General features: G+C 39.1%; 2 protein-coding genes across 4 annotated transcripts; one reads left to right on the top strand and one right to left on the bottom strand.

Annotated features, from left to right (window-relative positions):
• Nucleotides 1–51: 51 nt before the first annotated feature.
• Nucleotides 52–16,049, bottom strand: SAMD8 (sterile alpha motif domain containing 8). Of its 3 annotated transcripts, none has more exons than XM_042818598.1 (6): nucleotides 15,989–16,049; nucleotides 9,636–10,240; nucleotides 8,053–8,148; nucleotides 7,259–7,376; nucleotides 6,302–6,452; nucleotides 52–5,360 (listed from the first exon to the last, which is right to left on the bottom strand). In XM_042818598.1, the coding sequence occupies exons 2-6, from the start codon at nucleotides 10,211–10,213 to the stop codon at nucleotides 5,056–5,058; spliced, it is 1,248 nt and encodes a 415-aa protein (XP_042674532.1). In that variant the 5' UTR covers nucleotides 10,214–10,240; nucleotides 15,989–16,049; the 3' UTR covers nucleotides 52–5,055. The 3 variants fall into 3 exon arrangements, with proteins under 3 accessions (XP_042674532.1, XP_042674534.1, XP_042674533.1); XM_042818600.1 differs by lacking the exon at nucleotides 15,989–16,049 and adding an exon at nucleotides 13,073–15,360; XM_042818599.1 differs by lacking the exon at nucleotides 15,989–16,049 and adding an exon at nucleotides 12,984–13,068.
• Nucleotides 15,454–16,197, top strand: LOC122160047 (wiskott-Aldrich syndrome protein homolog 1-like). Its single transcript, XM_042818241.1, has one exon. The coding sequence runs from the start codon at nucleotides 15,454–15,456 to the stop codon at nucleotides 16,195–16,197; it is 744 nt and encodes a 247-aa protein (XP_042674175.1).
• The last annotated feature ends 45 nt before the right edge of the window (nucleotides 16,198–16,242 follow it).

The raw sequence follows: 16,242 nt of genomic DNA, 5'->3' as shown, positions 1-16,242 counted from the left end.
CACTAACAGAGATAACAAATCCACCATTTTACACATGAAGTAAAACAAACATTTGCCATCTTTCAAATATTTTATTTTAGTACTTTTAAATATGTTTTAATACAACAAAGATATAAAACAATATATTAATTCAATCTGAGTTTATAATCAAACAATATTTACTTATTTACAATACTTGCTTTAAACTTCACTGGCATACCTTCTAGCCATTACATAATACTATTTTCTCTGTCATAGACAAATTAAAGTAACTGCTCAGCGTGAAAACTCATTTTCCTATATCCCTATTATGTTATGGAACATGTACAATGCAGTTTGTGCTTACTCACATGTGACAAGTTTTTCATATTTGACAAAACCAGATTCAAAGAGACAGCAATATCAACTTGCACATTGTCTTCAACTACATAATCACTGGGCTAACACATCAGGTTACTGTCCTCCACATTCATCATCTGAAGTTCTTACACTTATTACAAACTGGTTTTAAAAACATGCACGTCACTGAATTATGTACATAATGCTCACTGCACCTCGCTCGAGATACAAACAGTAAGTATCCAGGAAACTGCTATAAGCAAAGTTCAGAGTTCACAACAGCATAGTGCTCCAAGGGCTGTGAGGGTTTTTTTTTTTGGATGCTCTTCTCAATACAACAAGCAAGATAACTGCACAATCACTCCAAAGGCCTTTTCTCTACCCCCACCCCCCCAAGAAACACAGTTTCAATTAAAAAAAGTGGCAACGTCAAAGATGCATCAGAAAGAGTGAAGTCTATTAATCATCAGTGGTCTAGCAATCCTTGTTTCATACTCTATATGCACAAAATAATTCAGAGGACAAGCTGGCTCACTGCTAGGAGTTCTGCTGAATTGACTTTGTACTTAAAGATTCTGGTGTTTTCTATAGTTACAGGTCAAGTTTTTATAAAGAATCCTAGATTATTAAAAAAGTAAAATCAAAAAGCCACAGAAGTAATACTACCTGCAAATTCCAACAAACTCCCCAACTTTACAGTATAAACCATGGACTGGACAGATGAAATACTATTTGTCACTTATTACAAACTACTTCTCTTTTGCTTCTCATCCGAAAAACCTACTTTTTTTTCTTTTTTCCCAAAACATCTTCTATTTCTTCAATCGGATACTTAATGATTACATTTCAGCTCCACAATAGTTTTGATGCTTGAAAACCTCAGTGGACTTCAGTAGACCAAAAACCTAGCTAAATGGTAATGGACAAGTGGAGCACCTAAGTGTGCAAGTGTTACTAAAAAAACAAAAACAAAAAAAAAAAACAACCCACAAACCCAACACCAAGGAGATACTGACTGTTGCAAAGACTTCTTTTGATGTCCGAGTTCTACCCTTCCATCTTCTCTTTAAATATTTTCTTTGGTACTGCATGAGAAACTACATGAAGTGCCCTCATACAGAAAATAGGATCCTAGGAACCTGCACTTCAGTGCTTGTTGGAGGATTTCAAGTATTTCTTCATAACATTTAACATGTTTTTTTTCTGTTCTGAATTTTTTATTTTTTTATTTTAAAAAAAATGTTGTTCTCTCAAGACAGTTAGATACAAATTTATTGGAAATTCCACTGGAATGTTTTCTTTGATAGCAGATAAGGGGAAAAAAAGGAAAAACTGAAAAGAAAGTGACATTACCTACTCCCATTACTTTATCATACACAGGATGCACTTGGCCTAATCCAAGGAAATGCATAAACTAAAATGACAACCCTCACTAAAATCAGAATATTTAATGACTTGCTTACACATTTAATCTTACAATTTGCTTCACCACGAGCAGTATACTTACAGGATCCAATTCTTGCTAGTCTTGAGCATTTGAAAACTACCTACATTTCCATACCAAAGCTCTGCATTAGTGTTATCTTGTTTGCCAAAGGACATAAAAATAATTAACACATATGGAAGTTTTTAATATCATTATTCAAGAACAGCTGAAGTCCAGGAAGGCCAATCTAAGAAGCTGTCATGAGGTACATGGAAGATGAGTTACATGAGTGGCTGTGCCTATCACCTTCAGGTCTGTGCACACGTACACTTATTTTCAGACATTCCCTACATACAACACCAAAGTGGTAACAAGGAAGATCTTAAGACTACTTTCAAGTTCCAAGTATTACTATATTTCCAAAGTTGCTAGATAAAAGAAGCAAGGGAGTACTCCCACAGACAAAAGAAGGTGACTTGGCACAAAAGGGATGCAGCAAGCTGAAAGCGAGCAGAAACTGGTGCACCAATGCAAGGGAGGACAGACGGCCCTCAACATACTTAGCATTAAATCCAAGTCTCAATGATGCTCTGCTGCCATTTCCTCAAAAAGGCTTGTCAGCAGCAGAGTAGCAGCAAAATGCTTTTAACACACTGACTGCAGAGAAGAGGTACAGAATTTTAAGCCTGTCAGTCATTTGCAACTTGTTTCCACCTCATTAACAATAAACCTTTCATAACCAGCTCTTCAGACTGACTGTGATCTTTTAGTACATTAAATCAGAATTTCTGTCTTCTATCAATTTCAAGCTTTCCTCTTCTGTGATTCCAGATAGACAAAATGAACTTCCAAGACAGAAGAGCACAGTTACCCTGGCAGTGTTCTAATACGCTTCAGTTCTCACCAAACCAACCTCTATTTATTACTTATCTCAGATATTTAGCAGCAAGCAAAACAGCTTGAACAGAATAACAAACTTCCTTTAAAGAACACTAATAGGCAACGTTGATTTAAAACATGGAAGAGAATCTGAAAAATTAAATTAGAACAAAAAGAGAAGCCTTATGTTTCAAAGAATCCAAACTTCATTTTAAAAAACGTTGAAATGATAGCTCTACTTTATGTAAACATTGTTACACGGGGCTGCACTTGAAAATTCTCCTGTATGCCTAAATTGCAAAATATTTTTTTTCAATCTAGACACAGCTGTGCCAGCTAGCACTGACATGTTTCTTGTCAGAATCAATGGCTTTGCAAGTCTAATAGCATACACCTCCACATCAGAATTCAGAATACAACCCTGCACATCCTGAGAACAGATCCTTTGCTAGAGTTTAAAAAACAGCATTTTTTAACTGCACGTGCATTGCAAAGATAAATTTAAGTTAACAAACAGAGCTCTTTGATTATAAAGTCTCAAGAGGAATGTTCAAACTGCCTTTCTGAAATCAGAAAGATAAGGACAGCAAGTGAATGTCTTTCAGAGTTTTGGTTTTTTTCCCCTTAAGCGTAAGCGTATTTCACCAATCTGGATGGCAAGAGCCACAAGGCTATGGCAGACTGAACAATACAGAATTCTTGAAATTTTACTAAAAATTGGAATGTTACAAATATAAAGTCTGCAGAATAGTATGATCTATGTGTACTCATTACAGGTGGCAGAGATACTTCAAGACGCACAATTTCTCTGTGAAATAGGAACTAAATTAATTTACAAAAGTAATACATCACAAAGAGTGCACAATGGGCAAGACGGTGTAATCCAGGTTTGTGAAAGAAATACACAGCAGAGAAGTGCAAAATTCCAAAATTTCTTCTCTATGCAGACATAATGGTCATCAAGACAGCTTGAACTAAGCCAGAACTAATCCATGCTACTTTCCAAGTCTGACTTAAGCCATGACATGCCACCTACAACAGATTAAAATGGCTCCATCATTTTTATGGCTTGCACCTTTTACCTATCAATCAGTTTTCATTGAGAATAAATGTGTTTCAAGCCTCTACAGTCAACGTCAGTGTTGTCAACGTTAGTGTTGTCCACTCACAAACCACTGAATAAGAGATCACTATGTAATCCTTGCTTTCACATTACGGAGTGTGCTATTTTTTAACAACCCAAACTCAACTGCTTATGGTACTTCTATCTTTCAGAGTAGCAAATGAGCAACTTAATTAATAACTAGTCTCTTTCATATTTGTTAGAAGAACATATACAGTGTATGTCTTTATATATATATATATAAAATGTATGGTGTTTGTATATCCCGAGATATCTGCCATGTTGTTGACACCAGAATGCTACAAAGCACATCAATATGAACACTACTTCCTAAATTCACTATTATTACTCCTCTTGAAACAGTTACTACATGCATTTTCCCCATCCATTTATGGGACAGTAAGATATGCGAAATTGTTCTGTTCTTCCAATGTTAAAGAGCTGCTCCTAAAAAGCATGCACTGGTCTGAGTATAAAAAGCAATTAAAACCACACAGAAAAGTTATGCTGTGGCTTTAAACACGCTAAAGCTAAATTAACTTTGCTTTTAGTGTCTGTAACATTTACTTTAACTCATTTATTTAAAACCAAAGGGAAGACTTGCCAGTGCTAGAACAACCATACAGATGACTGATAGACTAGACTAAGTAAGCTCTCATTAAAAAACAAAACAAAACAAAAACATCATAGCCACAAGGCAGACTTTCATTTTTGGCAATCTGTACGCAGACCATTTATACTGTCAGTTACACATTAAGACTTGTTATCAAATAACAAAGTTAAGAGACCATTTTAGCATGAACTATATTGCTTTCCTCATTATGACACAGTACTCCTCAATCTTTAAGCACACACGTTTGTTTTAATAATTAAATTTATGACTGTTTTTAAGAGAAAGTCATCATAAAGTTCTAAATTTTTAGTCAGTATACAGGAAGGATGGCATGTCAGAGAATGGAGATTAACCGAGCCTGTAAAGGGTATATCATATTCAGCACAAGCACACATCTGAGGTTAAAGTTACTTAAACATTCACACAGAACCTTACTAAGGGTAACAGTATTCTGGTTCTTATTCACCATTCGCTGACTGCCTCTCTACCAGACCCTGCACTGTTTTCTCTTAAAGCAACAACAAAACACATTCCTGTGAATTGTGACAACCCCATTCTATGGCTAAAAATCTAAGAAACAAGACAAGGAGGCGTTGGCCACAGAATGAAAAAACATTGCTTTATAACCCCTTCAGATAGCCTTGCAGGGTCTTAGCCATAACACTTTATAAAAATCTGAATTGACCCACATGCTCTTCAGCCAATCAGTCTTTTCATTATTGTAGGTTTTGAAAATGGCCAGCAGTACTCATTGGGAACAGTACCATTAACGTTGCATTCAAAAAAAGAAAACATTGGAAACCAGATCCTTGCTCTTCTACTCTGTTGATATGCTCTAGTATTAGCCAATGTGTGGTAATACAAAAAGAGTCTTGTAGTGATGTAAAAGGCAATGAAGACATCTATAGAGTAATGTTCATGTGCAGCCAAAATGAAGAATATTCCAAAGAGGTTGAGGACCCAAGACAAGGTGTGCAAGAAGTTCCAGCTCCTTGGCGTATCTAGGAGAAAACAGAGTAATTGACCTGAAACGTCTCAAAACTCTGGGTCACTTCTCAATCCAGGCCTAGATCCAGTGAATTTATATGCGTTGTTTGTTTTTTATCTAAAAAAGTATGAAATTATTGTCTTCATCTACAAATCTTGCTTATGTTTCACAAGTCAAATAAATTCAATGAGAACATGTTATACATGTCAAGCATTTCATTAATGCTTTACAAATACAGCTGTCATTCTTTTCTGAGTTAACCAAGTATCCTAAAATGTTTTAGGATCGTGTAAAGCAGAACTTAGCCCAAACAGCTTCTGTTAATGAAAATGCCTCTTCTATGCATCAGGGAGAAAAATATCATAAAGTATAGATTTTTCTGTTATTCCAGTCATTCCTTCAAGCATGAACTCAAACTAATTATCTTAGATTGCTATGTACTGCATTAAATCACAGTTCATATTTACAAGACAGTACTCTTTTATATATTCTTACTTACGTGAGGTTTTGTATTTCATTTTTGTGGATTATATCAAAGGCACACCTAGCCTAAGATTTTACTTATAGGTTGCTGACAGATATCAAGGGAAGTGTATAAGTAGCAGAAAATGATTAATAACTTCTCTAGTATTCTCCCATCAGCAAGCTACAAAGCCTTTCTATAATTTCTTGGCTTGCTTGGTTGGTTTTTTTTCAGATGTATCCTATTTATCCTTCCATAAATTGATGTGGTACTGTTTCTTTTCTGTCTGCAACTGAACCACCACAAACCAGAGAAAAAGCAGAGATCTGAATTTGTTAACTTTAATGTTACTCTACGCCTTTGGCTGAGGACAAGCAGAAAAGAACACTTAAGGACATTTAAGTATTTACACTCGTGCACCTTTGGTTGACAGCAAGCAGTACAAATTCTTAACACTTCAGCACATTTAAATATTGACACTGTGTACTTACATTCGGTGACAAAGAAGTTGAGCATGGTCAGAACAACAGTGTGGCCACTGAACATATAATCTCCACATGTATGTACTCCAGTAAGAGTCATTCCAAAGCCACTCCATATTGCAAATGCCCGCTGGAGTTTTGCCCAAACATTGCCATACAACTACGTGCAAAAGACAGTAATATTAACCTTTAGTAAGTTCCTATCCTGCACTAACAGTACATCCTTCAAGTTATACCACAGATAACTAGAAGCTAGCTCTCTAGTACTATGTGTGGTTAGTAGAATTGATTCTTTGGGTCTGTTATTAAAGTACATGTTAGCACATCACTGTCTTTTATTGTGGTGGTGAGTTCCATTAGAAATGTCAATTACTGCCTCTGATTAATCCTGGCATTTAGAGCAAGTATTTTGTTGCAAGTCAATTACATACCAAGTGTCACTTGTTTTTTTCCCTGAACACATTCTACCTCATACTGTATCCCTGTCAATCTTCTACTATTCAGCTCAAATTTCTAACTAGAAACTAAGATAAAAATATGAAAACCCACATTAAAAAGAATATTTCTTCTTAGAACACTAATATTTTGTTCCAAACTGTGCACCCAACAAGATGAGGAAGTGATTACTCCACCTTCTAGTTTTTCTAAGTCAATATCTTAAGTGCATATCTCTCTGAAAGATTCTCTCCAGTTTATGTTGTGAAATATTCTTAAAAGTTCCCCTTTTCCCCTTACCAAGTGTCTCTCCTCCTTCCAAAACAGCAAGTTTTAAAGACTCCTACATGTGCAATACCTGCATAATGGCAACAAATGAAGGGGGGCGGAGAGGAAAAGAAACATGCTGATCTCACCAATATACATCTAACACAATAGCCACTACCATCTTTATCATGATTTAGATAACATTTTTTCAAAACCTTTTTAAAAAGTAAACTGGAGAAAATTTCAAGTGTTTCATGCTTTTACCTTTCCAGTACATTGCAAGTGCTGGCCTGGCACAGAGAGTGAGGTAACAAACATTGTAACACAACGTAGCAAGAATACTGTCCCCATAAGGCTGCACAGCCTTCGCAGAAGTATAGACCTGGGAAGAATACACAGAAACTGATAGTAAGAATCCCAATGCATTGTGTTTTTATGCTGGTAACACTTTCTCCCACCTCAGCTTAATTTCCACAAAGCTCCAAATCACTGGATTTTACTTGTAAGCAGTACCATAAAGGCAACACTCCACATGACAGTGTGAGACAATGGAGCAAGCCAACAAAAGCCCTACAGCCCCACTCCTCTGCATTTACGTTAGCTGCACCTGTACTAGCTTTGGCACTCATGTCTTCTGTTGATGAACTGATAAAAATGAACAAAATGGTGAAAAGTTAACTTATAATAGGCACACACACAAATGGGTTTTCTACACTTCAGTGACAGCAAACTGCTACACTGGCTCAGTCATCCTGTGGAATTTCATTCTCAGAATGAACAGAATTGTCACAGCATGAGAATATACAATGGTGAGTCCCTGAAATATGCATGCTCTGCAGGAAATGATCTGCACGTCTGATAGAAAAATAAATTCAAATTGCTCCATAATTTTCACAACTCAACATTCTTGATTAAATCCACTCCATTCTAACAACATACTAGAAGCTTACATGTTATTAACTGTAAAGTCTTAAACATTCCTCACATTCTAAGGAGTCCTCAAACTCCTTCCTCTAAACCACATTACCAGTTACTTGCCTTGAATATATACACTGTACCTGTGTTTGTGAAGCAGAAGAACCAACAGCCAAATGTAGCAAAGAATTACACCACATACTTCAGTCATAGCAAATGCCCATGGTATCCTCGGGACACTAAAAAGAGATGAAGCAAGAAAGGTTGAATACAAAGGCTTAATTTTTCTTTCTAGTCCCAGCATTAAAACAAAACAACAAACCATGTAAGGTTCTAACTACAAAATTAACTTGCATTACTCTCGCAATAGTTTAAACAACAATCAAAATTACTGTTAGGCTGAGTGAAATATAGTTTCAATTATTTTATAATTCAATTATTCCCTTTCTACTCCTGCATTTTCAAGAAACACTCACATGGAATTCACCAAATGAAAGAAAATCTCAACTGTGCTCACTTAATTTACATGATTTATTAATAGGATGTGTTCTTTTACCATTGTTTCTCTACAAACTGTTCTGACACAAACTTGCACCACACCAATTATGCTTGTAAGAATGCCATGTCAACACAACTAATGAAATCCTGCAAAGCTTAAAACTGTAAGTACTTGTAATGAAACAGAACTAGAAGGGCATTAGGAAAAGTATAAATTCCTTTCAAAGGTAGATTTCAATGATAATCATGTATGCAAACCATCTAGCCTTGCTGTCCAAAAGATTCAATTCTTGCATACATGTTGCACTAGCAATGATTTCCACTCTACATCCTCACCAAAACAGAGGCTATCAGTTTTCAGTTGTGTGTTCCCTTTGGTACAAAAGGGTAGCAAAGCACTGCTCAAATGCTTAGATCTGTAGTGATCCTCTTTTTGTTCAGTGAGCTGCTTTCTCACCCATCCTCTCACCCACTGAATACTTTGGAATTTGCCCTGGGAACAAAATCCAGCAATGCCACTGCTCTCATTTCTTTTCACTTTGTTTGATGAGGACCATCCTGGACGAGCTATATATATAATTCATGGAGATTCTGTACATTGCCTCAAAGGATGAGATCCCTAATGACTTCACTGAATCCAGTAATGAAAATGGATATTAGAATGAATAAAGCCACAAAGACATGACTTTTAGAAAGTTTGACTTGTCTTTTGAAAATCTCCAATCTTCATTTACCAATCCCAAAGCAAAAAGCATATATCTTCTTCAGAAAGTCAGCCATCAGTGGGCTGCCACAACTGAGAAAGAACTTGAAAATTAAGACCAGAACATTCCCTCATCAAAAGTTTTCCTATAGCAAGATGTATTAAGCTTCATAGCAGCATCCAAATTTCAGGAAAAGCAAACAGCTGCTTACTTATGACAGCTGACCATCATCCTTTTTACTAAAATGAAAAGATTGAATAATTAATTCCTATGTTGCAATTAAAGACACAGAATTAAATACAGACAGGGCAGAGTAACAGCTCAATTTGTTTTCCCCTGTGATGACCAAATCCGTACATCTAACAGAAGCACGTTTCAGTCTATGGAGAGAATATACTACACTCATTACCATTTTGCAGAACCATCTTCAAGAACATAAAAAACTTTGAAAATGAAGGGGAAAAAAAGACAGCCCACGCTTTCAACATCAACTTATTGCTTTGTTTTAAAAGAAAATTTCTTACCTATCTAGAAATATGTCTGGTAGAGGTGGATACGTCTGCATGTCAGGTACTCGCTCATGTACTATAACCATAACAAATGATGTAAAGCCAAACACTATGAAGACATAAACACAACTTAGAACTGTCTTCCAGTACTCTGGGTCCAGTCTTCTTGTCGAATGTTTGTTTTTTCCATTTGCATATTGATACTGATCACCGTTCAAGTCAGTAACTGGTCCATCATAGTCCCGAGGTACCTCACCATTGCAAAACCAATCTGTACCCTGCAGTGAGCCCACAGTAGCGCACACAGCACCAATGTGACTATCACTGTTGTATCCCAGCTCTTCTAGGACATCAATATGTTGCTTCTGTAGCTTCCGTATGGACAGCATCAGCCTTTTGATATCCCCCAGGATTTTGATTTCCAATGGAGGAGACCGTAAATCATACTCTGTGAGTGTCAGCAACGTAATTCCATCTAGTCTGTGTCTGTTGCACAAAATATCCACGTATTCACAGAAGCCTTCTTCCTTCAGCCACTTGGCCACATTCTTGGTAGTCCAACGTCGAATGCAAAGCTGGTTATTGCCTGCCATCGTCCTCTATCCACCAATAAAACTGACCTGTTTTACATTGGAGAAAGGGACAAGACCTCAATGTTTACTGAAGATTATTGGAACATTACTGTCTTTCATGCATTCTTAGATGCTTAATTAGCCAAAGATGTTTTATGTAAGTGCCAGCCAAAAACCAGGCATAATTTACTAGGTAAGTAAATATTTTTAAACAATTTTAGTCCAGTAAAATTAATTTTTACTTGTGAAATCACCCAGACTGAGAATATTTCCTTGATCTAACCAGTCTTTATTCATTACAAATGAAAATCTGAGTTTGTGAATTACACTAGGCAACAAGAAACAAAGACTACCCTGTTTAAATAGTAGCTTAATCATTATTCTTGTCTACTGCTGTAACTTCAAAAACTAAGGAGGGAAGTAAGACCAGCAGCCATGTAAAACTGAAATATGGCTAAAATAGTGTATCACAGGTCCAACATACTCCACTGCTTTAAAATACATATGAAAGCTTTGGTAGCAAGAGCTCCCACCCCAGTAAACCTAATGTTTGGTATCTATAGTCATACTGACCTGGGCCACCTCAGCTGTTAATGGTACAGTTGTCCAACTTAGATATGTATGTATGAGCTGAGTAATTAACATAGATGCTTGCAAATAATGTAGGATTTTATACTCTAAAAATAAAAGCATTGGAAACCAAACACTGTTTTTTATTTCAAAATATCTTTAGAAATGGTCATGATAAATAGAGATCATATCAAAAAAAATCTACTCTCTTCTTATAAATTTCTCAATAATCCTTTTCTTAACTCTAGAATATTGTTTAAGAAGGGAATTCAATGCGTCAACACTTTATTCATGTAGGACCAACAAGATACCATAACAGCTTCAAATGGTGGGGTTAGTTCATTGCTCTACAAATAATTTAGTGCAGTTAAAAACTAATAATAATAATCATCTCAATATCTTATGTGGAATATATGAAAAAAATAATAAGGTTACCAATGATGTAAAAGTATTAAAAAGCTTATTCAATATTTAAGACCCAGAGCAGTACAGAATGGATTGGTGCATAATTTATACTTGGTAGCTTTTGTACAGCCACTGTCTAAGAAACAGATACGGTTTCACAGCTCTTTCCTGTGAGAAAAAGCAATGTAATTAACCAGAATGCTTCAATCACATCAACCAAATCTCAGAAAGCACATAACAGTACAAAACATTTCTATTATTAAGCTCCTGTACACAGTAAATAGGGACTGAACCCAACACAGGCATTCAAGAGTTTTCAGCTCTTACACACACACAAGCTTTACTTCACCTTTTCTTTTTAAAAATGTACCATGCCTATCATCAGAAGCAGCACCTATAATGACTGAGTGCAACTTCTTTCACTGCAAATCTAACAGCACCATGCACCACTTGCTTCTGTATCAGAAAAGACTCTGCCCATTAACACTTCTCAGTAGAGCAAAAGAAGTAGTTCAGCTGAAAAACGGCAGCACAATTCAACGTTGCCCTTTTAAAGGCTCAAGGGAGTGGTACTTCTTAAAATATTCCCTGTGGAATTGATAGTATATAAACAGCACGTACATTACACACAGATTTTATTTCTCAGAAGGCCACGTACAGTCAATACATATATAACCTTTAACATCTTGAATTAAACAGTTGCCAAAACATCCACAAACCATTACTCGTCTCCACATCTACTATATTCTTCCTTCTCCATGTAAGAGTAGAGTTGATCATTTGTTACCTTAATACTATTGAAGATCTTGCTCAAAGCAGCTGTATCAATATAGCCATTATAAAACAAGTAACAATCTGTAATTAATGAATGGTTAATTGACCTTTTTATATACTTAAAAAAAAAAACTTACTCCACTAAAAAGAAAAAACAGAGTTGCTCACTGGAATTTCCAGCTTTCTTTATTCAGAAGTACAGATAAAGTACACCCACAGGTCAATCTGTGCTTTTATAAGACTGTAATCATTACACATGTTCCAAAAGCGGTGAATTTAGACTCACCATAAACACACTCAACTTACTGACCTGTCTTCTAATCAAAGCACTTTCTGAGGGCAAGTTCAAGAAACTCTCTTCACCCCAGCAAGAATTTTGTTCCTTCGGTAACAGAATCTCAACACTCAGTGTTTCTTCATATAGCATTTCAGAAATTTCAATAAATGAATGAAATAATTAATTAATAGAAATCAGCCCTTGCATGGCATGCAATAAACGTGACCTCACAACACTGAGTAAGCGTACCCCAAAGCCTCAAAGGTCATTACTGACTGGGCAGTCCAGGGAGAAAGTCTGTATCAACCTATGATGCACCTGATAGCACCTGCTCCTGTTTTCAAATACTAAGGGAAGATATTTAGCCAGCTAGAAAAGACAAAGACAGCACTAAAACACTAAGTTAACCATCCCACACAACTCATAGCTAACTTCATTGGAACAGCAGCGATTAAGACCACCTTTGATGATATTTTCCTTAAACTCAGACACTGTACTCTCCTTTGAACTATGCACTCAATGCCACTTTCATGTTTTACACAGTAAAAAGCACATTTTCCTAATAATCTTAGCACCTGGAACACAGCACAGATCTCTATGCCAAAATGTTCATTTTCTAGGCTTAAGAAAAATGCTAGCTTAAAAGACAGAAGCTGAAATATTCTATATACATAGAATAATTTAAAACCTCATTTTTTTCCTATAACTTTCATGTGATTTCTTTTATCCCACTATTAACTGGGAAATATTATGAAGCATACATACATGGAGTCTGCACTGAAGTCCAACACCAGCAGCCCAGGCTGTGTAACCAACCAATGTAACAGAAGAGTCACCCAGATGACTGTACGTACCTTTTGGAAGAAAGCAGCACCAAGAGCCTCCTACATTACTGGTTTTTATCTCCAAAAACAAACAAAGGAACACATGAATAACATTAAGCAAGCGCAGACTTAAGTGTCAGAGGGCAAAATATACTTTTCTCCTGACATCAGCAATGTCTGCAGTGAGCTGGTTGATTACTTTCCTGTTACTGTTGACTTTATATTTAGTCAGCTCATCAGCAGCACATATCATGTGTTCTATTTCCCCTTTTCCTTCTCCAGTCCTTCAATTAACAGCATGAACACAACTGAATGCAAACTACTGCAGGAGGAACAGGTGCACATTCAGATACAGAAAATTCATCTATCTCAGAGTTATTACCCACAGTTCTAGCATGTTTTTCTGCACTAAATTACCTTTAGTCAACCACTAAGCCCGTAACTTCTCCAGCACACAATGAGTCACTGTACTGAGGTACAAAGGTGGAAAGTTCCTGCTACAGTTGAGAGACAGTAGCAGTATCATTACACTAACATGAGGCAACAGACCTGATACGGAGATGCAGATCACATACACCAGCTTCACAGCAGAAGGGTTAAGGGAGAAGGTGGCAGTGCCCACAGCAGGCTCAGCAGGGTGCTGTCGGTTCACTGTGCAGAGCCACCATCACTGTACTGCCCTGCGTGCTGGGCAGCCTGTGACCCCTTGCTGTCACACTTCTTGATTGTCATTTCCAACTAGTTTCAATTCTTGCCATCCTTGAGAAGAATTCTAGGAAGGTGACTGAAGAACAATCAGTTCTCAAGGGATATAACCTATATTTCTTCGCAACAGTTTTCAAGCTGAAGTCTGAATGTAGGTAATTCCAGCTCAGGCCCCCTCACTGACTCAGCTGGCTGAGGAGCACCACATCTCACATTTTGGGAGAAAAGATTTCCATGCAACATCTGCTGGTGTGCAATGCAGGCATGACATGGACTCTGCTGCTGCACAGAAAAGCCACGCAAAGTAGCGAGTGCTGAGCCAGCTGTCCAGCTCAGTCAGCACTGCTGTGCTGGAAAAAGAATATGGAGAACCACTCCCTTGTCACACAACAGCAGTTTCATATTCTGTGGCTGCTGCTCATCCCTGGCTCTTTTTGAAAACCCTGAGCACTTTGAGGTTGAGAAATAGGATAGACTTCCTGAAGTGAGCCCACAGTAATTTCTCACGCAGAAATGCTCCTGTAAATCCTGCTTTCAGTTTTACTGAGTGACGTTGCTGTCAGAGTTGCTCCGTAAACATTTCTACTAAGCGACCTTATGGGCAGCATTACAACTGGTCTGAGAGAGGTCTCCGTGCAACTCACAAAAGTAAGATACAAAGTCCCACAAAGTAATACCTGTTCGGCTTACTGTAAGCCTCAGATCATCAAGGAAGATTTGCTTTTCAAGAATGGTTCAGTGAAAGCGCTGCATGGTGGAAAATAAAGAACTGACACAGTAAAAGCAAAGATTAGCTCCATATGCTTAAAGAGCCCTTCTGATGGAATGCCTCCATGCGAAACTGACAGCAGCTATTACATATGATCCTGGAAGCTAAACTCATTTGTCTTGAGAACCACTAAGTGCGATTACACAGCTCAGCAGCTGAATAGAATACATACAGCTCCTCGAGTGCCGCACCTCATTAAACCAAAAGGCTGTACTACACTCAAGCGAACACTGAGAGCATCTCCACTTCTGATCTGCTAACCAGCTCACAAAACGTTTTTCTATCCTACCACAATCATTCATGGCATATACAAGCAACTTTCAAAGCAACTGGGAGAAAGCACTCCCCCACTTCACTTATCTTAGAGTGTAACTCACAGTATTTCATGACAAGACCTCACACAAAACCTTGAACATTTCACATGCTAAATATCAGATATCAAGGATTTTTTTTACCAATTTCAAAAAATCCCACATCCAGCTCCTCAGAGAACAACAACTCAGATTTGCTGCTTTCCCCTTTTTAATCTCTTTTTCTTTTCTTCTCACACCTCATTTTTGTGTAAAAACAGTGGAATACAGAAACAATCCTGCTATCCGCATTAACATCAGAAGAGTATTTGTAGTGGAGCCATGTTTGCTCTTTCTCGACAACCCCTGACAAACTGATCTCCCTACTCCAACAAAGATCGGAGTCTTCCTCACTTTAAACGCATTAAGACACGCAAGAAATCAGAAGCTTTGGGAAGCTGTGAGTATCACGTATAAGGCAGCACAGCTCACAGCCTCACAGCCCTCAGCCGTTGGTGGGTGCATCACCGAGCTGCGTGCGAGGAGCAGCGGTGTTTCAGAGCCTGACGGATGGCAGCTCCCAGGCCACGCTGGGCTTCTAACTGCGCTTCTGGGGAACACGCAGCAAAAAGACCACCTTGTAAAACATGACGATTTCACATTTCTGCTTGTTCCAAGCCTACAGATCATTTCCTTCATGTGTAAGCACTGCTCTCGCGTCCCAAACTCACTGGATTTTCAAAGATGAGCAGCCCCAGCAGTACCTGAGCAGCGACAGCCACCCAACGCACTCCCCGGGATGGATGACAGTAGCACAGCCGCAACTTTCTCAGCTCACGGCCTTAACCCCTCCAAAATCCTCCCGGCGCTGCCGCCCGCCACTCCGCGAGGGGCTGTACCGGCACAACACCTTCCCGAGCCCCGCGTCCTCGGAGCCCCGTACCGCAGGCCCCCGCCGGGAGCAGCCCGCCCGCCGCGCAGCCTTTCCGCCGCCGCGCAGCCCGCGAGCGCTGCCCGCCGCCTCCCACGGCTTCACGGCAGCCCGGTACCGGGGACGCGCCCCCGCGGCCGGACGGGCTCCGGCACCCACGGACGACGCGAGTCCCGAGGCAGGCGATGCGAAGACCGCCGCGGAGCCTCCTCCTCCCGCGGCCCCACCACCACTGCCGCACTCCGCCTCACCTCAGCGGCGCCGAGCGGCCGTGCCGCAGCACCCAGCACCGGGGCGGCAGCGCCTCCTGTCCGCCCTGCCTCCCTTCGGCGGCGGCGGCCCCCGCAGCCACCCCATCCCCGGCAGGAAGCGGCGCGCCAGGGCGGCGGAAGGGGCGGGGCGGCGCGGCGGGCTGCGCGTTCGTGTTCTGCGGTGTGATGCTGCCGGGTGGCGGTTCTGAGTAGCCGTTCCGAAACCCGGCGAGGTGCGGGATCAGCCACCGCGG

The sequence above is a fragment of the Centrocercus urophasianus genome, unplaced genomic scaffold (assembly GCF_019232065.1).
Source record: "Centrocercus urophasianus isolate 14NV4802_14NV808 unplaced genomic scaffold, USGS_Curo_1.0 seq_17, whole genome shotgun sequence".
Classification (NCBI taxonomy): Eukaryota; Metazoa; Chordata; class Aves; order Galliformes; family Phasianidae; genus Centrocercus; species Centrocercus urophasianus.
The sequence above is the reverse complement of the archived record's forward strand: the minus strand, read 5'-3'. Positions and strand labels throughout refer to the sequence as shown.